At 32.9% G+C, this 27,247-nt stretch overlaps 4 protein-coding genes and 1 long non-coding RNA gene across 5 annotated transcripts; 3 read left to right on the top strand and 2 right to left on the bottom strand.

Moving 5' to 3' along the window:
- Positions 1-770: 770 nt before the first annotated feature.
- Positions 771-1,689, bottom strand: LOC116404999. Its single transcript, XR_004218047.1, has 2 exons — positions 1,391-1,689; positions 771-1,240 (listed from the first exon to the last, which is right to left on the bottom strand). It is a non-coding gene; the product is annotated as an uncharacterized LOC116404999 (long non-coding RNA).
- LOC101213313 (oligopeptide transporter 1) lies at positions 1,240-4,991 on the top strand. The gene is made up of 8 exons (XM_004151199.3): positions 1,240-1,512; positions 1,683-1,792; positions 1,938-2,380; positions 2,525-2,622; positions 2,757-3,329; positions 3,445-3,712; positions 3,801-3,983; positions 4,091-4,991. Exons 2-8 carry the CDS (start codon positions 1,711-1,713, stop codon positions 4,709-4,711), a joined length of 2,268 nt encoding a protein of 755 aa, XP_004151247.2. The 5' UTR covers positions 1,240-1,512; positions 1,683-1,710; the 3' UTR covers positions 4,712-4,991.
- On the bottom strand, positions 4,911-6,945 carry LOC101213556 (pentatricopeptide repeat-containing protein At5g66520). Its single transcript, XM_004151200.3, has one exon. It carries the CDS (start codon positions 6,849-6,851, stop codon positions 4,998-5,000), a length of 1,854 nt encoding a protein of 617 aa, XP_004151248.1. The 5' UTR covers positions 6,852-6,945; the 3' UTR covers positions 4,911-4,997.
- A 6,801-nt stretch (positions 6,946-13,746) lies between these two features.
- LOC101216682 (heterogeneous nuclear ribonucleoprotein 1) lies at positions 13,747-17,103 on the top strand. The gene is made up of 6 exons (XM_004149358.3): positions 13,747-13,942; positions 14,070-14,110; positions 14,373-14,536; positions 14,754-14,853; positions 15,101-15,270; positions 15,550-17,103. Exons 1-6 carry the CDS (start codon positions 13,887-13,889, stop codon positions 16,060-16,062), a joined length of 1,044 nt encoding a protein of 347 aa, XP_004149406.1. The 5' UTR covers positions 13,747-13,886; the 3' UTR covers positions 16,063-17,103.
- A 1,251-nt stretch (positions 17,104-18,354) lies between these two features.
- Positions 18,355-21,089, top strand: LOC101219435. Its single transcript, XM_031889183.1, has 2 exons — positions 18,355-19,713; positions 19,816-21,089. The coding sequence occupies exons 1-2, from the start codon at positions 19,524-19,526 to the stop codon at positions 20,511-20,513; spliced, it is 888 nt and encodes a 295-aa protein (XP_031745043.1). The 5' UTR covers positions 18,355-19,523; the 3' UTR covers positions 20,514-21,089.
- Positions 21,090-27,247: the final 6,158 nt, after the last annotated feature.

Genomic DNA, 27,247 nt, shown 5'->3' with positions numbered 1-27,247 from the left:
AAAAAGAAAGTTCCCAATTGCACTAATTCATTTGTGATGTCACCTACTACTTCTTTTTCTTTCCTTTTTTTACAAATAATATTTTCATAAAGTTAATTAGTGAAAAGGTTGAGAGAATTTAAATCCGTCAAACATTCAACCTTTATTAAGGATTTGTTTTAGACTTGTATCAGTTGGCATTTTCAAATCCTCATACCCACTTGGAACTATCACTTCCAAAGTCTTGGGTTCACATTTATACTGAATTTTGTTTTATGTCCAATCATTTATAAATCTTTTTTAATTTTTGTGCATTTTAATCAAATTTGGAAGTTTAGATTCTATTGGAATAAATCAAATATCTATTCTAAGATACCAAATTGAACGTTTAAAAACTTATTAGACTGTTCAATGATTTATTGGAAATAAAAATTAAAGTTTAATAATTATATCGGTAACTAAATCTTCAAAAATAAAATCATATAGTTTAACAAGTTTGGAATTTGAACCTTTAACCCTAAATCGAGCCCGGGAGGCTTCCTATTTCTAGATTAGACTCAAATTGTTTAACTTAAAAAAAAAAATAGTTAAAGGCTTTAGTTCCTACTTGTAAATCTATCCAGAATTCATATATTTAAAAAAAAATGAAGAAAAAAAGGAGGTTTTAGATTTTTTTTAATTTTTTATTTGAAAAAGGTACACAACCGATGGGATCCCTCAATATCCTTCTCTCCCTCTCTCTTATCCAAACAAACACATTAATTAACTCATTTCCCACTCCAAATATTTGCTCAAATCAATAATAAATCTAAACCATATCATTCCCTCTTCCTAAAGTTTCAAAATTTCAATCCATCCACACACAGCAGCCTTCTAGCAGATTCCCAAAAAGTAAACAAATAAGAAAAATCATGTCCTTTCAAACCTTCTTAATACCACTATTGAGAAAAAAAATAATAATAATAACTTTCCTAAACATATGGCCAAACTTCAAATTGAATCAAAAGAATCTACAAATTAAAAAAGAGAAGAAAAAAGGAAGTGGACCACAACTTCACCTTGGTTGGAAGCCAAAACGGTGAGCATTTGTAGTGATTTGAAACATTAAAAAGTCTACAGCTCAACCACTATGCCCATCACCATCTTCTCGAGTTCAAAATACTTGTCCTTATCTATACTCTAGTTTGGCCTCAGAAGGCCCTCTTTTTAAGGTGCTTTCAAATGTGACAATATCAAAACCAGAAGATTGTGCAGTTGGGGCCTGTAAAAAGCAATCCCCCCATGTGCTTAATAAATCCGTCCTCATTCAACATTATAGAATAAAAAAGCCTCTAAAATCTCATTTAATGCTTTCACCAAATTGTTGCGTTTTTGGATAAATAAAATGGGAAAATATAGGGTCTCGGAATACCTTTTTCTTTGAAAATTTTGTGGCCTCCTTAGGATTCTGAGCTGCTTGCTTTGGGAGGTGCATTAAAAACCCCCTTCTGCAAAAGAGAGAACAGCATCTTTTGCTCTTTTCATCGTATTTCTGTGAGTCCTAGAATGTCTTTTCTTATTTGAATATATATGTATTAGAAAAAAAAAAAAAAAGGAGAAAACAAGCATTATTACTAGTAGAGATTCCAGAGAATCAGAAAATAAAGTACATTTTTCTATAAACTTTTGTGGTTCTTTCTTATAGAATAATACTTTTACCGCAGGAACGAGAAGGAGAAGGAGAAGGAGAAGATGATAAAAGCTAAAGATGGGGATGGGACCCCTCAATTCAACCTATCAGAGGAAAATCTTGAATCCAACTTCCAAAAAACTCGTGAGAAAATTTCTTTCTTCTTCTACCATGGAACTTTTATCAGCATTTTCAACCTTTTGAAGATGAAAAAAATCTGGGTTAACAACCTTTCCTCATGAAGGATGATGTCTGTTCAGAATAAGATTTGTGAAATTTGGCAATGCAGGGGAGGAGGAGAACGATAGTCCAATTGAGGAAGTGAGGCTCACAGTTCCACCAACTGATGACCCTTCAGAGCCAGCCTTAACATTCAGAACATGGATTCTTGGGCTTACATCTTGCTGTCTTTTGGCTTTTGTAAACCAATTTTTTGGTTTTCGCCAGAACCAGCTTTATGTTTCTTCGGTCTCCGCACAGATTCTTGTTCTTCCTCTGGGAAAATTGATGGCTGCAACTATTCCATCTTCCTCTTTTCGAGTTCCATTCACCAAATGGTCGTTTTCGTTGAATCCAGGGCCATTTACTCTCAAAGAACATGTCCTGATTACCATTTTCGCCAACTCTGGATCGAATAGTGTCTACGCTTTGAATATAGTCACGATTGTTAAGGCGTTTTATCACAGAAATCTCCATCCTCTGGCAGCCATGTTACTGTCCCAAACCACTCAGGTCTCCTCTAATTTACTTCATTCGGCTCACTAAGCCTCTTTTAGATTACTTCAGCCTGATTGTGTTTGTCCCATAATACCCATTTTCATGTTTTAGTTGGTATAGTTCTAGTATATTTTTCTGAGTGATTGCTGATGAGAGCAGATGCTAGGATATGGATGGGCTGGGTTATTCAGAAGATACCTAGTTGACTCCCCATATATGTGGTGGCCTGCAAATCTAGTTCAGGTCTCTCTATTCAGGTATTTTCTCCCAGAACTAAATCTTAGACATATTTGATTGGTAAATCTGAATCAAGTGTTCTAGTTATGAGAGAAAACATTGTCAACAATATATATGAACCTTACCTCATCTCAAATATCTGGAAATTGTTCAGGGCATTGCATGAGAAAGACAAGAGACCAAGAGGAGGCCATACAAGGCTACAATTCTTCTTCATGGTTTTCATATCAAGTTTTGCTTACTACCTCGTCCCAAGCTACCTCTTCCCCTCCATATCCTGCATCTCATTTGTTTGTTTGATATGGAGAAACTCCATTACTGCCCAGCAGATTGGTTCTGGCCTTCGTGGCCTTGGCATTGGCTCATTTGGGATTGACTGGTCAACTGTTGCTGGCTTTCTGGGAAGCCCTCTGGCTACACCTGGTTTTGCCATCGTCAATATCTTAATTGGGTTTTTCATGGTCGTCTATGTAATAAACCCCATTGTCTACTGGTCAAATTTTTATGAAGCTAAGCGATTTCCCATGATTTCAGCTCACACTTTTGACTTCACTGGTAAAACCTACAATATTTCTCGAATACTTAATGCCAAGACATTCGACATAGATCAAGCAAACTATGATGGTTATAGCAAACTCTACCTCAGTGCCTTCTTTGCTTTTACTTATGGGTTGAGTTTTGCTACATTGGCCGCAACTATCTCACATGTTGCTCTCTTCCATGGAAAGTAAGCTCCACAAACACCAACATTTTTACTCTGCAACTGTATTTTACCAAAGTAATTGACTCATTTCAGCCTTTTGGACATTATTTCTATCTTCTTCTTTGGAAACTGTTATCAGAACAATCTGGCAAATGTGGAGAAGGACAACAAGTGCAGTTGGGGATCAGCTGGGAGATGTGCACACTAGACTGATGAAGAAGAATTACAAGGAAGTTCCTCAGTGGTGGTTTTACACTGTACTAATAATAATGGTGGCTCTGGCCTTGTATGCTTGTGAAGGTTTTGACAAACAACTCCAACTTCCCTGGTGGGGAATTTTACTAGCTTGTGGGATTGCCCTGTTCTTCACGTTACCCATTGGGATCATTCAAGCAACAACAAATTGGGTATGTTCAGTAAAATATTATCAGTACTGAGATTGAAAAATCACTGTCATTTCACTTCTTAATGATCTTGCTTAACAACAATGTGCAGCAACCAGGGCTTAATGTGATTACAGAGTTGATAATTGGGTATATGTATCCCGGGAGGCCACTAGCTAATGTGACCTTCAAGACATATGGATATATCAGTATGTCACAGGCTCTTACGTTTGTTAGTGACTTCAAATTAGGCCACTATATGAAGATTCCCCCAAGATCAATGTTCCTTGTTCAGGTAGTTTTATTAGTATTTTTTTTCTTCAAAAGATGTTCATTCCAATTCATAATCACAATAATGGGGCTGAAACTAATGTTCTTTTGTCCATCAACTTGACTTCTCAGTTAGTTGGAACAGTAGTAGCTTCAAGTGTCTACTTTGGCACAGCATGGTGGCTTCTTACAACTATCGACCACATCTGTGATCCAGCCTTGCTACCAGAAGGAAGTCCATGGACATGCCCTGGTGATGACGTTTTCTACAATGCATCCATCATATGGGGAGTTGTCGGGCCACTCAGAATGTTTGGAAAGTTAGGTGTTTACCCAGAGATGAACTGGTTCTTCCTTGTTGGCTTACTTGCTCCAGTCCCTGTCTGGTGGCTTTCTCGCCAGTTCCCCAACCAAGAGTGGATTAGACTTATAAATGTACCCATCATATTTGGAGCTGGTTTGGGCATTCCACCAGCTAGGTCAGTAAACTATCTGATGTGGGGTGTTGTAGGGATTTTCTTTAATTTCTATATCTACAGGAAGCACAAGGGATGGTGGGCAAGGCATAACTATATCTTGTCAGCTGCGTTGGATGCTGGAGTTGCTTTCATGGGAGTTCTCATATATTTCACCCTTCAATCAAAGGATATAATAGGTCCAGAATGGTGGGGACTCAGCAGCACAGACCGTTGTCCATTGGCCTCCTGTCCTACTGCACCCGGAATAGTGGTCAAAGGGTGCCCCGTCCATTGAGGTTCTCTCTAATAGAAGTTGTGGGTGTCTATAGTCTTCTACTATAAATGTTGATAGCACACTGGTAGAATCTAGTGATAATGTTGTGATTCATTAGTTCATTAATCGAGAACTTCAAACAGGTCTAGGCATTTTCTTTCAGTTGCAATATTATCTTCCAAATTTCCTGCTATCGTGCTCAAGCTTGATAGAACTTAAATGGGGATAATTCATACCAATATTGTATCTGATGAATCAAAATTATCAGTTTCTCAAATATACAAATAAGCATTTGTCTGAATTACAACTACCAGTAATCACCACAAGAACAAGAACCATTTTTGAAGCAATGGAATCGATTTCTATCGCGAACAACTATCTCTCTAGTACTGACAACTGATATGATCTTCAAAGCAGCATGGCAATCCTCACAGACACGTAGATTCTTCATGATCCTAATAACAGTTCCAGGTGTTGTTTTGATTAATCCAAAGACTACTGCTAACTTCTCGCTATGACGATAGAGAAACTTTTCTTTTTGGTCCTCTTCCATGTCAAGCAACACAACTGAGGTGTTGGGCACATATCCTTTAAGCTTCATTCGCTGAAGCAACTTCTCCCATGTCTGGAATATTTCCTCAGTTTGAGGATGGGTATCATCCCCTGCAACAAAATTGTAAACCACTCCTTCCACCATGATTGAACTCCAGCCAGGTGTCTTTTTTACCCCTCTATCTCTCATCAACTTCCTCACTCGTGCTACATCCTCCCATCTCCCTGCTTCTGCATAGATGTTTGATAAGACCACATAGTATCCATCATTTAGTGGGTCCAATTTGGAGAGGTGACGGGTGGCTTCTTCCGCTAATTTTATGTTTTTGTGAACTTTGCAACCACCAAGGAGGGCTCCCCAAACAACACCATTAGGTGCAATAGGCATGTTCATGATGAATTCATGAGCCTCTTGCAACAGCCCTGCTCGGCTAAAAAGATCAACCATACACCCATAATGCTCAATCCTAGGAACTATCCCATAATCTCTAGTCATGCTAGCAAAATATTTACGACCTTTCTCTACCATTCCCATATGGCTGCAGGCATGCAAGATACCAATGAAAGTCACTGCATTGGGTTTCACGCCTGTGTTTATCATTTTATTGAACAGTGCAAGAGCATCCTCGGCCCGTCCATGTGCTGCAAGTCCTGCAATCATAGCTGACCATGAAACAACTGTACGTTCTTCCATGTTGTCGAAGATCCTACAAGCATCCTCCAAGCACCCACATTTTACATACATATCAATCAGAGTGTTACAAACACGAATATTTTTCTCATAGCCACTTCGGTTAGAGAAATCATGTATTCGCCTCCCCAAAACCAAGTTACCCATATCAGCACAAGCTACAAGAACGGCCACCACCGTTACTTCATTGGGCAACAAACCAGCGTCTTCCATCTCCAAAAATAGATCAATCGCCTCCTTTGATTTCCCACATTGAGCATACCCACCAATCATTGAAGTCCACGACCTCACATTCCTCTCGGGCATTTCAGCAAACAACTTGTACGCCCCCTCAGCATCACCCATTTTAACCAATCGGGCAATCATAATATTCCACGTTATCACATCCCTCTGTGGCATTTTATCAAACACCTTCCGGGCAACTCCTATTTCGCCACACAACGCATACAAATGGACAATCATGTTCTGCAAAAACATATTCGATTGCAAACCAAGTTTCTCAACGTAACCATGAACAATCTTACCATTCCTAACATCCAACAACCTAGAACAAGCTTTAAGAACAAAGGAGCAAGTATAATGATCTGGGGAAATATCAAACTCACGCAACCGATAAAAAAGTGAAATGGCATCAGCAGGGGAATCTCCCTCAGCAAAAGACCTCAAACAAGTGTTCCAGTGGGTGACCTCGGATGCGTCCAGAAGCTGGAAGATCAACTTGGCATAAGAGAAACTGGAATTGAAAGCACAGACAGAAGCAACACGTGAAAGAGGGAGAGAAGAGAGGGGAGAGTTGGTTTTGAGGAGATGTGCATGGAGTTGCTTCAGCTCGAACGGGGAGGTGAAGTTGTGAAGAAGATGGGTGGAGGGTCTGTGGTGAAGAGGTGATACGTGAAGTAGAGATAGAGAGCAAATCATTTCGTTTTGATTGGAAACAGACGAAAAGCATTTGTTTTCTTTAAGATCGTCCAAGTGAGACTTAAAATTTTGAGACGAAGATGGGGAGACCAGACTTTAACCATATATATATATATATAATATGTTATATTATGTATTTTTATTTGATTTCAACCAATAATTTGAGGCTTCTAAAAAATTAACTTAGAGACAAAATTAAGACAAAATATCATATTTTGCCAACCACATAAACCATTGCCAACAGATCAAATTATTATTTATGTTTTATTTACATAAGTTTGATTTCATTTTCTACATTCCAATTTCATCCTTTTTATGACTTTTAAATAGGGGTAATTTGGTCCTTTTACTGTTTAATATGATTCTTTTAGAGTTCTTATGATTCTTTTAGAGTTTTAAGTGATTGAGAATTAGGTGTTACTAGGGATTTCACATCATTTGGAATGAAATCCCTAGCTAATTGGAATTAAGAACCATTTTGGGACGAGAACTCCTAATTCTCATTCACTAAAAGAACCCTAAAATTCGGTTTGTTCTCAACCCTACAAGTTAGACACACTACAAGAAAATATGTATTTTTCAACCCACAACACAGATGCTGGGATAAGTGACTTCGGGAGAAAAAGCTTCTTCTGAAGTTGTAGAAACTCCATCGAAAAAGGTTGGTAATCCTGACACGACATAAGGCGACGCCATTATAAGGTAATTTAATAAAAAAAATTACAAACTTAAAAAGAAATGGTCTTTTAAAAAATATAACAAAACACTAAATTATTTACATTTTGTAGAACAATTTCAAAAATGGAAAAAACCCACAAGCTCACAATAGGAAATACCAAAAATGTCATATTAATTGGCATCCATTGAACATAATATATTTAAGAAATGATAGTTTAGATTTGGCTATTTTTTCCTAGGCAATCGTTTAAATTTAGCTACCCAAATCTAAATGATTTTTTTTTTCAAGATTGGTATATGATCGTTTAGATTTAATTATTTAAATTTGGGTAGACAAATCAAAACATTTTTTTTATTTAGCTGCCCAAATCTAAATGATTTTTTTTTTTAAGATTGGTACACGGTCGTTAAAATTGAGTATACGATCATTTAGATTTAATAGTTTAAATTTGGGTAGACAAATCTAAACATTTTTTATTTTACACCATCGTTTATATTTGGTAGATTTAATAGTTTAAATTTGGGTAGACAAATCTAAACGTTTTTTATTTTACACAATCGTTTATATTTGGTACATAATCGTTCAGATTTGGTACACAATCATTTAAATTTGGGTAGTCAAATCTCAATGATTTTTTTTCAAAATATTTTGGTACATGATTGTTTACATTTGGTACAGGAACGTTTATACACGATTGTTTACATTTGGTACATGAACGTTTATATTTGGTACAGACTCGTCAGATTTGATTGTTTAAATTTAGCTACCCAAATTTAAAAAAATTTTAAAATATTATTTGGTACATGATCGTTTAGATTTTGCTATATTTTTATACGATTGTTTAATTTTAGGAGCCAAATCTAAATGACATTTGTTTTTTTTCAAGATCATTTATATTTGGTAGACGATCTTGAACAATCAACCGTAAAAAAAAAAAGAATCTTTTATATTTGGGACAAATAATGTTTCAAAAAAATGATAGAGAAGAAGAGCAGAAAGATGACGAAGAGAGAAAAAATCCCAGAAGAGGAAAACAAGAAAAACGATAAAAAGAATAACAAATATGAAATATTAAAAAAAAGACCAGATTCATGGGCTTTTTCATTTTGTTACACTAAATATTTTGATTGTTTGTTATATTTATGAAAATTAACCTAAAAAGAAAAGTTAAATTTATTTTTCAAGAAATGTATAGATTTTCTATGGTGGTATTTTTTGTTTTGCTTTTTTTTTCCATAAAAAACACTCATATTGTTGGCAATATTTTGTGTAACTGGCTGTAGGAAATATTAATTCGGTGTCGATGAATTCGTTTTAACGAAAAATCAAAGAAAGGTAGAACAAAAATTTGAATGAGAATAAATAGAATTTCGCCGATTAAAAGGTTGTCGTATAAGTCCAAACTTACACGCTACTTACATGAAGATATTCCCATTGGAATTCCACTTATGAATTGATTACATGAAGTTGAAACTCATAAGCTGATTCCACCTGCTAGATCGTTGTTGTGATAGTTAAAAGTTCCATTAGTTATAATAAGCTTCCAATATTCTTCGAGATGGAACCTAAAAATTCATTTGTTGAGAAATCTAAACTCTCGATTTCTTTGTTTCTTACAAGTTTGATATGTTCCCTAAAAATTTGTTTCTCAATCACATGAGCAAAGGAAAAGAGAAACGTCCAAGAGGATGGATTGAGTGAATAAAGGATAAGAGAATCACAACAAATATAATGAATCTAGATTTTTTTCATTTGAAATCAATGCTATTTTTGGAAGAAATAAAAAATAATAATTAGAATGTTGGAGGAAATTTGATATATTTACAATTTGTTTTAGAAATTGTTGTATCATTCATTGATTCTTTTAAAATTGTTACTCATTGCAATTACCCTTAAAACAAAGGTATTTTAGAAAAAATCATAAAAAATATGTTATATTTGCAAAAATTGTTTTAAAAGTTGGTATATCCTTAGGATCAAACCCTCAGACTATGAAGGACGGGAGTGGGCTAGCTCACTTCATGTTTGGCCTAAGAATTATTATAACCTTATGACTAGGATTATGAATAAGATAATTATAATTGATGGTCATCGTAGGAATAATAATAAGGATAAAGCAACATTTTAAAAAAATTGCAAATATAGCAAAACTATCGCTGATAGACTTGTATCACTAATAGATTTGTATGGTCTATCAATGATAGACCAATATTTACAACACGGTCTATCAGTGATAGACTTCTATCATTGATAGAATTTGATAAATTTGGATATGTTTGCAATTTTTTTAAAATTGTTGCTATATACTTAACTATTTTGCATTTAGTGACTAAATTTGCAACTATCCCTTATGAATATTCTACTCTTTCCTCCATTTCTTCTATGTCGTCACTTTTCCTTTATTCTCTGTCACTATTCCTTGCTTTCCTTCTCTCCTACCGTATACTTTCTCTTTTTTCCTTCTTTGAATTGCTCATCTCCCTCTTTCCTTTCATGTACTTTTTTTCTCTCTCCCTTCTTTGTATCGCTCATCTTTGTCCCTTCCTCTATCCAATTTCATTCTTCGAAAACGTGCTAGTAAAATAAGAAACTGTTGGAATTTTTGTCCTAAAACTCGTAGTTTGCAATCATATTATGTTCAATAAAGTTGTTATTGAGAAATTGATTATTATAATCTTAAAACCAATAAACCAAGTCCCGATGCTATTTTTGAGTAAACTTGAACTTTATGTGTAGACATAAACATGGATCAAGTTCGAGTATATAGCCTAAATAGTCTATAGTATATGAATAATGGTTGGACGCCTTATTTAGAGAAACAATGAATGCGACCCGCTTTGTAGTAAGTACAAACGAGGTGATCCTGAATCGTTCATGTAGAGACATGAAAGTGGGGGCATCCTATGTAAAGTGTTTACATAAGACTGAACCATGAATTAGTCACTTTTATGTTTTAACACTGTTTACTATTTAAAACTGACTATCTCAATTATTGATAACCTAGGTAACTTAATCTTAATTGTGAGTTAACTATGAACTCTTGTTCACACGAGATTATCCTTAGATCTGCATAGGTGAGGACAACTCATCAGTATTGACCCAATAAGCCTCCCATTTCAGGGATAAGATCGGGTGGATAGCTGGGGACATAGGGTGCAAGACGGAATTCACTCCTACCCGCTTTAGAGTTAGTAGATAGGTTGTTCTCTTAAACACTGAATCCAAGTCTTGAACAAGGGGCCTCACCCTCTCATTAGCTCGAGAGGGATTAAGTTTATAGGTTGGACCTTAAACCAATTGTTCAATATTTGATTAGTGGGACTTAAGGAGCAAAATGTAATCTTGGGGGTAAAGCGATATTTTGACCCAATCAAGGTTACAAACAACCTGTGAAGGATTAACTTACTGATTATGGTTTTATCAAATTGACACAAATATATCTATAGTGAGGGGAGTGCAACTACGGGACTTTAGTGGAATGTCATATGGATACAAGTAACCATATGGATACAAGTAATTAACACATAAGATAAAATGAGTGCTAATGGAAAATGAGTATTGCCAAATACAAGATGCTAATTAATTAATTATACATACATAATTAATTATCATATGGATACAAGTAATTAACACAGAATGTAAAATGAGTGTCAAGTAATTTAAAAGATGCAAATAATTAAATCAGCATGTCAAATGGGTGTAAGTAATTTACAATGTGAGATGGGTGTCAAATAATTAAAATGATGCAAATAATTAAACGATGTCAAATGAGTGCCAAATGTCTATAAGTAATTTAAATGAATAATTAAGACAACACCTGAATAAAAAACCTTACCAACTACCTTAAACACAAAAAGTTCTTTCTTGATCCTCTTCTCCTTTTTCCAAATCACACATAAAAAAATTTCTTGTACGTGTGCCCCTTTAAAAATCTTTTCCTTCTCCTTTTATAGGGCGACGTCGATTGTTTTTTAGATAATGAAGCGGAATGCAAGGAGAAGCGGGGAGAAGGTGGAAGAAAGTGATAGAGTGGGAGAAAGTGGGAGTTTGGTGAGGAAGAAAAATGGATGATTGAGAAAAAATAGGGAGGGAAACAAGCCTTTTATTTTTATTTTTTTAAAATATGTTTTTGTTTTTATTATTTTTTTGTTTTAAAATATAAATTAAAAATTAAAAATTCAAATTCCTTTTTTTTATAATAAATAAATAAAATAAAAAATATAGGACAAAATACGGTATCTACATGAGTAATTAACCTTTTTTTTTCACGTACTAAATATTAAACTTTTAGAAAAAAAATTAAGAGGAAAAAATAACTAACTAATTAAAAAAAATACTCAATAATATTGGTAGAAAGAAATCAAGGAAGCCCTTTGTATAGTAGTGAAACTTGAAGAAGTGTAAATGAAAAAACTATTAATCTTCTATAATTAATTATATTACCAAAAAATAAATTTTAATTTTTAATTAATTTCTAAAATGTAAATAAAAAGTCATTAGTATTCCACAATTAATTATATTACAAAATAAATTAAAAAGGAAAATATATTTAATTTTTGAAATGTAAATGAAAAGCAATTAATCTACCCTAATTAATTATATTACACAAAATAAAAAATAATAATTAATTTATAAAAGTAAATAAAAATTCCATTAGTTTTTCATAATTAATTATATTACCAAAGAAATTAAAACCAAAAAGTGAATTGTTTGATAGAAAAAAATTTATAAACATTGAGGGTGCGTTTGGGAGAGGAAAAAAGTTATGGGGAAAAAGGATTATGATAATCCTAGTGTTATGATAATCTTAGTGTTATGATAAATGTGTTTGGGAGAAGATTTATTATTGATACTGTTATGATAATATTTGTTTGGGGTAAGGATTATAATAAGTAGTGTTGTGATAATATGTGGTTTGGAAAAAGATTATAATAAGTAGTGTTATGATAATATTTGTTTGGAGTAAGGATTACGAAAATTATTTATTATTATTATTTTTAAAAAATTTGTATTCTAAATCAAATAAACAAATATTTGTATATTTAATTTACCAAATTGTCATACTTTCGTAAAACAAGTTACATTAGTTTTTGTAAAACAATTTGTAATAATTTCTTTAAATACGACATCTATTTTCAACATTTTTTACGTAATCGTTATGTGCGATTAAATTGTTAATTTTTTTAAATTCATATTTTAAATATAATACACAAATTTCGTAAATTGAATTTACTAGATTGTTAATTGCAATGAAAATACAGATCAAGCGATGTAATCACAGTAAATTTCCTAATTGAAGAGTAAATTTATATATAAACATTGAGGCTTTTATATTATATATACCATAGATTAGAGTTGTCAAGAAGAATAGCAAACTATGAGTTTTACTTTAAAAAAATAGCAAAAGTAATTTTAAATTGTTATGGTAGCAAAAATAAAAATTAAAAAAATAAATAAATGAAACAATCCCTCAATTGTCCTTATCCAATATGAAAAGTACAAGTGTTCACCTAAACCTGAATGAAATAGACGGAAATAACATATGCTACATAAAAATTTATCCAAAATATAAAATTACAAAAGTTGCCATTAATGGGAAGAAATTCAATTTTCAAAAACATGGAAGAGAGTCATGATGCAATCAGCTCTGACAATAAATTATGAAAGCCGACGAAATTTCTTTGGGTCAAAACCTCTTAAACTTTTTCAGATTGAACAATACAGTGATGATATTCGACAAGAATCACCTACTTATTCTTCAATTCATCAAAGAATTTGTCACAAGATTTGACGGAAACAAATGGGGACACATTGTACAACTCTCCTCTCAATGTGTTTGTCTCTTGTCAACTGTCTCCTCTCTCAATCTTTTTTTTTTCTTTTATCTAATAAAACCTAGAAAAAGAAGATTCAAGTAATTGTAAAAATGGCCTTGAGGCATAGCCAACAGTGATTGAAAATTTATCAAAAAAAATATTTAGTTGAGACGATTTTACTAAAATTGAAAGTATTTTTTAGATTTGGTATTTTACAAATTGTTAGGGGTTATTTTGCCATCACAAGGGTTATCTCCATACGGGCATAGACTATTCGTAAGCTCTCACTGTATTGCGAAGTTTTGGGCTTAATGATAAGACACCCAAATTGAGCAGCCCAATTATTGGTCCGATTCACGTTAAAAAAATTGGGCTATTTCTCTCTGAAAGATTTAAAATCGTTATCCTCTCTGGTGGTGGCAAATCTCCTCAAAACCCTAAAATCAACTATCTTTCTTCTTCTTTTCTACTTTTTTTTTTTTTAAATCGATATCGATCTTCGTCTTCAACGCAAGAATTCATCCACTACCCATATCTCTGATGGCGTCCAAATCGAAGAGCGAAAACCCTCACACCGGCGACGGCGCTAGCCCCGGGTTTGTATATTTTTCTTTCTCAATTTGCGTCTTCCCCCTTTTAGGCCTTCTTATCGGCTTCTTTGTCTCAGTTTTCCTGAGATCTTGATTTTTTGTTCTCACTATTTTGTTGCTTTTCTTTTCCCAGGAAGATTTTCATTGGAGGTTTGGCGAAGGATACAACTTACAGTGAGTTTTTGTTCCTATGTTTAATTCTGCAGAAAATAGTTGTTTTTCTTGATGGGTATTCTTTTTTTTTTTTTGTATAGATAGTTTATGAACTTTTATTTTGTGGTTTAGTTGTTGTTTATACTTCAACTAGATCTGTTGAAGAGGATCGACAATTAAACGAATTATTGATTTTGCTAAATTTCTAAATTGATTATGTGCAATGTTAGCTTAGATCTGACTGCAGCTGACGTTCTTTCTATTGTGTTTTTGGAAAATCCAGCTCAATTCAACAAGCATTTTGGGAATTATGGAGAGATTACAGACTCAGTCATCATGAAAGATCGGTACACAGGACAACCTAGAGGTTTTGGGTTTATCACTTATGCTGATCCTTCTGTGGTTGACAAGGTTATCGAAGATACACACGTTATCAATGGGAAACAAGTGGGTGATCCAATTTATTTTGATTTTACTGGCTAATGGAATATTTTATTCTGCTAAATTGGTTAAATGGCGTTACTATCTGGTCTCTCATGGTTTTATGAGGTTTCTTTTGAGTTCTGTTGGATGGTTAATAATTTTTCTTTGATACCCTCTCTTCTTTCTTGGTTATTTGTTTTATTTTCTTTTTTCTGACACTTACTTTGCTGAATGAAATTAGGTTGAAATTAAGAGAACCATTCCTAAAGGGCAAGGTCAATCAAAGGATTTTAAGACAAAGAAAATATTTGTTGGTGGGATTCCATCAACGGTTACTGAAGGTAGGGTTATTTGTGTTATATGTCGCAGCCTTTTTTTTTAAATAAAAAGTTTGTGGTACCAATATTTGTTTCAGCCACTGTTTATTTGTTCTTCTCGTTAGCTTTAGTTTTTGTGTTACGTGTTGTGATCTCTTTAGTACAACACGTGCTGCCTTTAGATGATTTTACACTTTCTTTTCAAAACATATTCATTGTTGTAGTTTATATGTTTTCTGTTTAATCTGTTTATTACATTTCTTGCTTGTAGATGAATTCAAACATTTCTTTTCCAAGTATGGGAAAATTGTGGAACACCAGATTATTCGTGACCATGAGACAAACCGCTCCCGAGGCTTTGGGTTTATAGTTTTTGAGGAGGAAGAAGTTGTAGATGAAATTTTGTCCAAAGGAAATATGATAGATATGTCTGGTACCCAGGTGAGCATATATAAATGGACTGCAAGTGAGCAAAGTGTAAACAGAATCCTGTTTCCCAGAGATTTTGCACCATTCTATTCTCCGGTTTTAATAATAACGGACGATTTTCAACCTTTTCACTCTATGCGAATGCATTTTTTTAAGCATTATGCCATTAGTTACTTCTTTTTGCTACTAATTTTAGGTGGAGGTTATTACAGGTATAGATTCCCCAAGGGAAGGGCTGTCAAAATAGTTAAATTGCAGAAGATTTAGGTTGACTAAGTTACTTTGTTGTAGGTGGAGATCAAGAAAGCTGAACCCAAGAAATCCTCAAACCCACTACCTGCTCCTGCTTATGGTAGCAACTCTAGGGCTCGTACATTCAATGATGGCTTTGGTGGATATGGTGGTTCTTATGGGGACTTTGATGCAGGCTTTGGACCTGGCCCCTTTAGGAATCCTGGTGGTATTGGTGGTAGGATTGGAAGTGGCTATGGTTATGGTAGTGGTGGTGATTTTGGTGGTGGTTATGGAGGGTTTGGAGGCAATAGCTTAGGTGGCTACCGAGGTGATTCATCCCTTGGTTATTCTAGTCGATTTGGACCTTACAGTGGTGGGTTTGGTGGGGGATATGGCACGAGTGGCTTAGGAGGATATGGACGAGGGGTTGATGGATATGGGAGCTATGGAAGTTCAGGTTATGGTGGAGGTTACGACTCTGGTCCTGGTGCTAGTTATGGTGGAGCAGGTGGTTTGTATGGAAGGGGAGGCTATAGTGGGAGTAGTCGATATCATCCTTATGCAAGGTAGAATCATTGCGTAGTCAGTACCGTCTATCCCCTTTGAAGCTAGAAAAGAGACTTCAAACACATTAGTCAGTACTGTCTTTTCTCCATTGCTGTCTTGCTAAGATTTGCCATATAGAGTCTTCAAACACAGGTTCCTTTAGTTTTGTGGCCCATTGATAGGCGCTTCTCACAAATACTAGAGGTCCCAAGGAAGCGTTTGAAGGACTAGAAGAGTGTATTAGACATTTCATTGTATGGTTTTAGATACTATTATGTAGACTACTGCAAGCTAGTTTGTGCCTAATATGGCTGTCCTGATCTAGTACAATTTCAATGTAGTGTGCTGTCTGCTGTGGTGTAGGTTTTAGCATATACTTTTTCTTGGTTGTGTTTATTCCTCACTTTAGTTTGATATCTAGATAGATTTATTCTGTTCTATAAATATGGCCTAGTCTTCTGCTCTTATTTTAGTTTGTTGATGATAGATTGCGCTTGTAGAAAAAGAACAAAGAAATCTCCCTGGAAATCTAGGATGAGGAACATTACTTGTATTGATTTGTTGATTCTGCTAGCTTAGAGAAGCTCCCTTCGGAAGGGGACGCATATTTTATTAGAAAGATATTGCATAGTGATTCCCCCCTCTTTCTCTCTCACACACACACACTCATATACACACTAATGCTTAAGCCTGCCTGTCTGTCTGTGTATGAGAAATATAAATTTGAAAAACTGGAAGTAACTTGTTTTTGAGTGAAGTTGAATGTGCTCCTATTGACTCAACTGCTGAAGCTGATCTGGTGGGGGGGTTGCCTTCCATGCGGATTTCTTGGGGAATGTCATTGAAGCTATACCACCATACCATAAGTCTTGTATGCTTATTTCTGCAAATTTTATAAATTATATTAGGGTTTAGATTTATTTATACCAAAATTTGGGTTTCTAATGAGTATTAGTAGTAAATGATGCAAGCAAGCCAAAGTTGCAGTGCGGTTGAAGTATGTAATTCTCCAATAATCTTTTTCATACCGAGGTACTAATAAATAGTATGTATAATCTGACCAAATTGCCTTTTCTTCCTCTACAATATTGTTGTCTTTCTTTTAATGTTTGCCAACTGAATTTGTACCAGGCATGTACAAGAGAACAAAGTTTCATAACCTTTTATTTCTTGATTGATGGATACAAAATTGAAATTCAATATCTAGTATCGATAGAGAGTAGGGTTTCTCCAATGGGGAATTTCTATTATCATCCATTCTATGTCAAAACCGTTTTTCTATTGAATTTGTGTTTACAAGAAAAACTTCTTAGTATGATCCTTGCGCACGAAATTGAAGCATGTTTTATAAAGCCAATTCTTTTGTCACTACTATTGTAGTTGCAACGAGTGTTGGGTGATAAAAATAAACCAAGAATCTAAGTTATTAAAGTTGCATCTTCCTTTGGGTTTTTTTCAAAATCATTTATATTATTTGATTAATATAATGTAGATGGGGTTTGGAGAAATTTTATCTAAAAAAACTCAATATCTTGGCCTATTTTGTTGGATAAAAAACACATAGTAGTAAATCTTGGACACCAATTTGAAACACAGTGCAATTACCCTATGACGTGTAAGCCTGATGCACTTGACAAAATTTAAACAGATTTTCTAATAGGAATAATAGAAAATAATAGAGTACACCTTGGACAATAGCATTTTTTTTTAAATAATTCAGACTTTTAGCAATTTTTTTTTGACAATCTTTTCGTATCATTTAGTTTTATAAAAATAATAAATTTCTAATATTTATTTTCGATCTTATTTAACCAACAACTTTCTAGATTTAGTCTTTCAAATTTATACCATGATTAACAATTTATTTTTATTAGTATATATATAGGGAAAATTTTAAAATTAGTAGATTTTATATTGTAAATATTTTAATTTATTATTCTATTTTTAAAAATGTTTCATATATCACTTTTGTTTGCTATCTATAAAATGATGGATAATATAATTCTTTCTTGTACGTTTGATAAACTTTGGTTAATTCTTACTATATTTTTTTAAGGTTTGGTTAATTCTTAGGAACATTTTATTATATCATATAAATACATATTTTTTCAAATTTATCTTTTATTGTACGACATAATTATGCATGTAACAAATTTGAATTTAAAATTATATCATTCCCTAAAATTATACCTTTGATATAATAATAACTTCATATTAACATCTTTCTCGTAATTATGCATGTAATAAATTTTTTATAAACAGTATGACGATATTAATAATAATAAATTGATGTTATTTAATGAAAATCAATGTTAATATAACGATATGTATGCATACAGATGATAAAAATTTCCTTAAATTAATGATAAAGACGTTAAATGCATCAAATTATGGGGAGAATACAATCATTTGATGGAAGAATAAGCAAATATGAGGTATATTTTCCATTGATATTATTTAAAAATTGGTTTTAAAGTTTGATATAAAATCACCAAAATACTTAAAATTTAATTTCAGAGGTCAATATCCCAAAAAAACCGTGAAAATAATGTGATTTTTATATGAAATTATTTAATTCTACCAATTATCCTCCATAGTTTTTTTTATCGACCTTTTAATTTGAAGTACAATAGTATTCAAAGTTTATTTTCAGTTCCCTAAATAATTTCACATTTATTGTACGGTTGTTTTGGAATTCCTTCACGACAGGTTTCAATTTTATTGTTCGGTTGTCTTGGAATTCCTTTACCTTGATCCTCTAGCGTTTCTGGTAATGACATTGCAATGTGTGAAGATTGTTTTTTATGGTAGATGGGTGGAATCTTCCTGATATATTGACTATCGTATGGTTGGTGTATTCATTCCATGCTCATCTTCCTTTCAAGAACTCATACAGTGCATTCAAGGTAGATTTTTTCCATCTTTAGATCTTTCTGTGTGTCGCATTACTCTTTATTGAGATGGATGCAATAGTTCAAACCTTATTTAGATTGTTGAAGACAAGGACGTGTATTGGCTTATGTTGATTATATCGAAGTTTCTCGACAATGATTTTGTTGTGGTTGTTGATTCTGCACCTGCTAGGTTGGTTGGAAATACATCGTGTTTGAATAATGAAGTAAATACACAACAACTTACACATAATGTAGCAGGGATAATTGACGTTCATTCGTTTGATTCACCAAATGATGCAGTGCCTATTAAGGTGAGAGTAAAGTTTAGAACTAAGTCAATACTGAAGAAAGCGATTTATTTGTTGGCCGTGAACAATAGTTTTGAATTTGTTACAGTTAGGTCCAACCGCACGTTCTTTGACATTTGATGCAAAGATATGGCCTATTCATGGTATTTACGTGCTTTTGTGTTAAAAAAAAGTGATATTTGGATTGTTCATAAGTTTACGGTACTCACTAGTGTGTCGTTGACATTGTTAAAAATGATCACTGACAAGCAACATCCTAGATTGTTAAAAGTCATTTTTTAAAATGAATGACAAGACTCCATGTTGTCCTTCTGATGTTATTAATTACATGAAGATTAATCATGAGGTAAATGTAAGTTATGATAAAGCTTGGAGAGGACGTGAGATTGCATTGAGTTCAATTAGGGGTACCCCAGAGGACTCGTATGCAATGTTGGCAGCATTCACGGATGCATTGATTAGAAACAACCAAGGTAAAATATATATATCAAATACTATGTATTTGCTATTAGTTATTTTGCTCATTTTTGAAATATACTGTAATTCTAATATCACGTTTATTGTATAATTACTAGGAACGTACACAGCTGAAGAACTAGACGACAAAGGTCGATTCAAGTTCATGGCCCTTACAACTTCAATTGATGCATGGAATTATTGTGTGCCAGTTACTTCAGTTGATGGTGCATCACTGAAGAACAAATATCTTGGTATGCTCATTTATGCTTACACTATTGATAGAAAATTTCAAATTGTGCCACTAGCTTTTGTTGTGGTTGATTTAGAGAATGACTTGTCATGGACATGGTTTTTTCGCAATTTTAAAGTTATTTTTGGGAAAAATAACGAAATGATAATTGTGTCCGATGCTCACAAGAGTATAGAAAATGGGTTTAATGTTGTGTATGAATTAGCCGAGCATGGATTATGTGCATTCCATCTCTATAAGAACTTGAAAAAGAACCATAAGTTGCTTCATATTGAGGAACCATTCCACAGTTGTACCAGAGCTTATACCCCGTTGATGTTTGAGTACTACATGAGAGAACTTGATCATCACTCTCCATCAACTAGGCATGAGTTGGAAGATATCGAAAGACATAGGTGGGCCAGGGCATTTTTTAGGAGAAAGAGATACTCGATTACTACGACCAACATTTCTGAAAGCATGAATTTTACGTTGAAAGAATCTCGAGAATTACCTGTAGTTGGACTTTTAGAATCAATTTGTAGTTTGGTTCAAAAATGGTTCTATGAACGTTGCACCAAATAAAATTTTCAACGTACGAAACTATCGGTATATGAAGAAGATATTATTCGAGAATCTCTAAGGGAAAGTCGCTCAATGAATGTAAGTTGTTCGAGACTTGAAAAATAATTGCAATTATTCAATGAATGTAAGTTGTTTGAGACTTAAAAAATAATTGCAATTATTATCTATACACTTATTTGTGAATGACATTGGATTTAACAATTTGACAAATATATCATAGATCAACATGAATTTGAAGTCTACTATCGTAAGGAACAATTTACTGTCAATATTTTGACCCGTATGTGCTCATGTCGTCAAAGGGACTTTGATTTGATCCCTTGCTCACATGCTTGTATTGCCCTTTCTATAAGGAATCTTAACTTGCATATGTACGCTGATAAGTTTTATTCTGTTTCAAATCTAATAAACTTGTATAAGAAGGCAACATGTCTTATTGGTAGTGTAGACCAAATTAAGAAAACCTACCAAGATGGCAACGATGGACTTATTCTGCTCCATGTCAAACGTCCAACTGGAAGGCCTAAAAAGAAGAGTTTTTTTGTCATTTTTAGAGAAAAAGACAATTGTTTGTTGTAGCAGGTGTGATCAACGAGGTCACAATTGCACGTCTTGTAAAGAACCAATTCAAGATTAGGTAACCATTCAATAGTTTCTATAAGTATCAGTTACAATTCTTTTATCACTTGAATTTTTTCCATTTTGTAATAAAAATTCGAATGGTTGGTTCATATAAAATTTATCATTTTTATTTAACATACAAAGTATTTGTAATATTTTATGCTTTACCGAACATGTTCAATTCTAAAGTAATATTGTATGTTGTATGTTTTAGACTTAAGTATTGTAATTTTCAATCTAGATACATTCATGTTAACTTTCAATCTAGATACATTCAGGTTGTCATAATATTGAAGTCATGACATATATTCTCTAACTATGTAAATTGAATATATTGAGTTCTTCAAACAATCATGTTATATTTATGTACATGCATTTCAGATTTAACCATCTCAAAGTACATCCAGATTTTGATGACCTGAATATCAAATACAATGTATTTTAAGATTCACGTATCTAAAAATAACAATAGATTTTTATTAAATAAACTAATATATATTTTTCCAATGTAAATAAAGCAACAAAACAAAAGATACTATCATAAATTGAAGAGCCCATAACATAAAAGTTTAATGAATAACGATCAATCTTGACTTAGATGCAAATCAAATGATGACATGTCTAGATTTGCATTCTCCTTCTCGTTGTTTGATGATGTTCTTGTTTTCTCTTTTGTTGCATCTATCATAATTCCCTTCATTGCTAGCTTAATCTCTGTATACTGTCGATCAATTATCCTTCAATCACTTATCCCTTTCCTCTGCCATCTTTATCAACTCATCCTCGGTTGTGTTCAGCTAAAAAAAAATGTACTGTATTAATAAGATACGATTTATAACTTACACAATATAATTAGGAATATTGTAGTACAAGGGTATTCTTACGTGTTTTAATATAACCCTTGTTGCTAGATTGTTTTCGTCTATATTTGAGATTCTGTCCTCATTTGGAAAATTTTCTTTAACCTATAAGTTGGTAGCACACGAAAGTTCAAATGTACCATGGTCTAAGTTGTGAACCTGACATTCATATTTATTATTTTAGTACCTTTGTCATTTGTTGTCTTTCTTTTTTTCTTCTGAAGTTTGTTTGCACTTTTTTCATTGTGCTTGCTGTTGAACTCAATGAAAGTTTTATAAAACACTACTTAGCTCATCAATATAGTACTCAAACACATAAAACATAATCAATGCAAACTCACTATATTTTGTAACTGATGCCAACTATACATATTCCTATAATGATTGCGTAACAATCAACATACTATTCCAAGTTCAATGTATTCTAAATGTGTAATATTGAAGTCGCAATCTACCCGAAGCAATAATCAATCCTAATATATAAACATATTACAAATACCTTGTAATTGTAGTACATTTGTCCTATATATAGAATAATCACAAATACACTGTAACTGCAGTAATCAATATAGTACTCAAACACATACAACATAATCAACCCAACTTGATGACAATATAACATAATAATGTAATAATAATTTGATGACAATATAACAACAAAAAGATGTAAATAAGTTAGAGTTTGGAAATGTAATGTAACCATAATTGATAATACATTGTAATTTGTCTTCTTTCTTTTTGTTCATTTCATCATATATAATACTTTCACCTATTGACCTGATCAACTCATTTAGTTCTTCCTCATCCTTTGTGGTCTATTATAGTTATGTACACGGTTTAGTTTCAAATATTTGTTATAAACAGTTTCAACACAATGTACTATAATTTACTTTATAAATCACCGTATACGGTTGTTGATCTTCATCTTGGCCACTTTTAGAAGGTACTGTTTATGATTTTGTTGATGTCGGTTGTTTATCAGTTGATCCTCCTGAGCCTTGTCTCCCACTTCCAGCAACCCCTCCCCTTCCCTCACCGTTGTCCCTTTTTCCAAGGCCTTTCTGATGCATCAAGTGCATGCTCAGGTCTTTAGCTTCATCTTCTTCTTCCTTTCGCTCCTCCACCTCATCAATGTGCTTCTCAAAAGACCTTGCCCCCCCTAAACTACAAATACAGTGTAATTTTAAATTTTATTTCATATACACATAATCAGAGAAGCAACTTAATTATAGTTTAAAGATCATGCTTACCATATATTCGGTTGTCTTTTGGACACCTGAAGAAGTAGGTTGTTTCTTTTTGATCTCTTCAACAATGTTGTTTAAGTTGACATGCAGTTCTTCAAACTTTTTGTTCATTTTCTCCTCCACAGTCTTGAACAATCCACATCTCCTCCATCCTTCTTTCCATTTTTTTCTGGGTTTGTTTAATACTCTCAACAGCCTTGGCTAGTCCATCAAGCGTGCTTGTAGATGACATGCCTCTACTAAGCGACACGTGAGCTACACGGTCAGCTTTTTGGCCCTTTGTAAACTTTTCTTCAACCTCTCTAAGAATCATTTTTTCTGCATCCAGAAATGGTGCGAAGTATGGTTTGCTCATTTCGTCATGTGTAACAAGCATTGAAGTTAGTTCAAGCTGTTTCAAGAAGAAAAAAAATATTACAACTATAAGTGATTATCTACATGTAAAATCTGTTTGTAAAATGAGTTTCATACCATTGGCGAATCAAAGACCTTCTGTTGTAGGTCCTTCCATTTTGGTTGTGTATCTGCTGCCCAATTTATTTTCCAGGGCACTTCATTTGAGATTCGTGTTGCGAAGAAGTTTGGTGGCGTACTCAAGGTTGGAATTACCTCGTAAGCCCAAACTAGGATTGAAAAAATGAATCCTCCCATGAATATCCCTGTTTTCCCTTTGCTACTCACAAGCCTATTCATAAATTCTAATAGGAGGTCAAAAGCAATCCTCCCTCAATGATAACTATCAAACAGTTCGTCATCACCTACCATTAAGACATGATCCCACTCAATACTCGAAGACTCTTGCTGTGGGAGTGGAAAGCTCTCTAGGAAGTATAATTTGGCAATTCGTATTCTATCTCCATGGGTCCAGCCGTGCTTATATGGAACATAGTATTCAAATAATTCATTGTCATCGATTTTAGTGTTTCAAAATAAATCATTTTCAACCTTCCCCACCCTTTATATCTTCTATATTAACATATGGTATTTCATTGCAGTTGAGGCCTGTAATCAGGGCAAATTCCCTCAGCCTAAATTTTAGCACCCTACCTCCTATCAGGAAATGTAATAGGTGGTTGATTTCAACTTGCATATACGTTGAATGAGGGGCAAGAGTAATTGGGATGACTGGTTTGTTATAGAAAATTTCAGAAAATGGCCAAATAGTCCCTCACTAAATCTAGTTGTCAGTCTTTCCCCCAAATTTTCTTTGATTTTATCTATTATGTTGCTTTTAGTCTGTAGGTTTATTCTCAAAGGGTCGGTCCTCCGTTGTTGAGACATCAAATATACAAACTCCTAGTAGTGATGATTAATAATCAATAGGTTAATGAAAGTCACAATAATGAAATACAACACAGTAAAATCCAATATACAAGTTAGCATGTTCAATAACTTACAAACACATTGTAATTACAGTAATCAATTATACATATTCCTATACTGATTGCATAACGATTAACATACTATCTCAAATTCAATGTATTCTAAATATGTAATATTGAAGACTCAATCTACCAGAATCAATAATCAATCCCAATATAAAATATTACAAATACCCTATAATTTGAGTACAATGTGATTCCCCTATATACAGAATAATCACAAATACACTGTAATTGAAGTAATCAATTATACATATTCGTACAGTACAAAGACCTCTATCATGTGAAATACATTACATAATCACACATACCTCGACCTTTTCTTCCTTTATTGGGTCCTTGTCCTTTTCTTCTTCTGTCATCATTTTGTTTTGTTCCATTCTTTGTATGTAATTTAATTTATATACATTTACCTTCTTCTCATTTTCGGTCTTCTTTTGTCCCTTCTTATTAGTCCCTTGATTGCTGACTTTTTTCGATTGACTCTTTTGTTGATGATCTTGACTCTTTTTTTTTTTCTTTCGTCTCCGCTTTCTATTCTTCATCTATATCATCTTATTCCTTTTTCTAAACCACACTTCTGCCTTTTCCCGTTCCCCATGTTTTGAATATTAAATTAGAGAATTTGGTTCATGTTTATTAATTGTATTACAACAAACTACAACACATATTCGACTTAAAGAAACCTACACAGCGCACAACTTGAAGATAATCTATATGTATTCATTATAAAATAGTAGAATATTAAAAAGGTTAATGAGCTCTTTACCATGCTTTTTATTCTTGGCTTTTTCTAGATGATTGTTTCTTCTTTTAGAGGGTCCTTCATCTATACAATAAGCTATAATAATGTACAACTTTTTTTTTTATTGTGGAACTTCTTTTTTGCTTACTGACCCCTTCGTCATTGTATGCTATGTTTTATCTTGTAATGGACCATACAGTAAGCTATAATAATGTACAACTTTGTTATACGTAGAAAAATCCTAAAAAAAGAAAAGAAAAAGAATACCCCGTCCAAAGAGCTTGAAAGATTTTCGACCACTATTGACGATGGTATTTTTGAATCAGTGTATCCAGAAGATCGCAATCTGTCACTTTTTTGCGTTTCTCCTCCCCATTTTCCTTCCTCATATTTAGAGTTTCTACCATTATAAAATAATAAACCTTTCAAAATAGAAACAAATAATACAACACAATCTCTTGTTTTCTTCCTAAAATGGTGCACAACTGTTACACATTTTATCTTATATTAATAATAAAAGCAAATAAATACAAATCCAATAATAATTTCAAAATATATATATCATATAATTAAACCCTAAACCCTAAACTCTAAACCCTATATATATCATATAATTAAATAATTAAAAACAACACAGTGTTATTCAAAATATTCTTCTCTTTCGAACATTCCAAGATTACAAAGCCGACAACAATGGTGATTAATTACAGAGTTGACAACAATGGGGATTGATTACAGAGTCGACAACAATGAAGATTTTAAACTGTTAAAAAATACACTCCTAAACATTCCGTGCATGGCGATATTTGAAAAAAAATTGCGCTAAAAGAAGAACAAATCTGATTAGAACTGAAGAAGAACGAACCGAGCAACTAACCAACTAAAATGGCAATATTCGTAGAAGAAGAACGAACAGTGCAAACAGAGAAATGTGATTATGAAGAAATATGCTAAGAAGATGAACAAATGCTTTCAAACTAGCTTTAGGGTTTCAAATGAAGAAGGAAGTAACCGGTCAAACTCCAAGGGAAAAAGTGATTACCTGCAGAGATTTAAATTTTGAAGGTATGAGATTGAGCTTCACGATAATACAACTTTTCTAATTTTATGTTTTTGGAGAAATTTTTTTGTAGCATTTGTTAAGGTTTATATTTTTGGGTAAACAATTTGTATTTTACGGTTTGGAGAGAGACATTTAAGGGATTGTTTTATTTATTTATTTTTTATATTTTGTTATTCTAACAATTTAAAACTATTTTTGCTATTTTCCCAAATTAAAATCTATAATTTTCTATTGTTCTTGACCGTCTAAAAAATATTAGAGATGAAAAGAATAGATGTAAAGCTTAAGAATCAAAACAATTACATGAAGCTACAAATACATCAATGGGAGGCATATGGATTGATGCATTCAAAGAAATAGAAACGTTGAGAAGGATTGAAAGAAAATTTAGACATGATTTTCATCATTTGATTTCTTAATGTGACACTCAAGTTATATACGTTTCTTGTATATTGTCATTTTGAAATTGAAGACATTAATTTATTTTTTTTTCTGAATTTTAATGTTCTCGAAATCATGTTAGTTGGTATTTTATTTCTTCATTCGATTACTAAATTTAGGTTTCTTTTAGATGTAGTTTTTTTTATCACTAATATCGATAGAAATTATAATTTAATTAATGTTATTCGAACATATTTTAGTTTAAAAGTCATTTCTAAACGGAATTAATACAACAATTTTTTTTAATTTTAATTCCCTTCAACCATTGTATAAATTTACTAATTATATACACATATACATATATATAATGTTATATCGAGTTATTATTAAAACAAAACAGAGCATAAAAAAGAAATTGAAAAAGTAATCTACATG

Source organism: Cucumis sativus, chromosome 7, assembly GCF_000004075.3.
Source record: "Cucumis sativus cultivar 9930 chromosome 7, Cucumber_9930_V3, whole genome shotgun sequence".
Lineage (NCBI taxonomy): Eukaryota > Viridiplantae > Streptophyta > Magnoliopsida > Cucurbitales > Cucurbitaceae > Cucumis > Cucumis sativus.
Note: the sequence above shows the minus strand (reverse complement) of the source record. Positions and strands in the feature narration are given on the sequence as shown.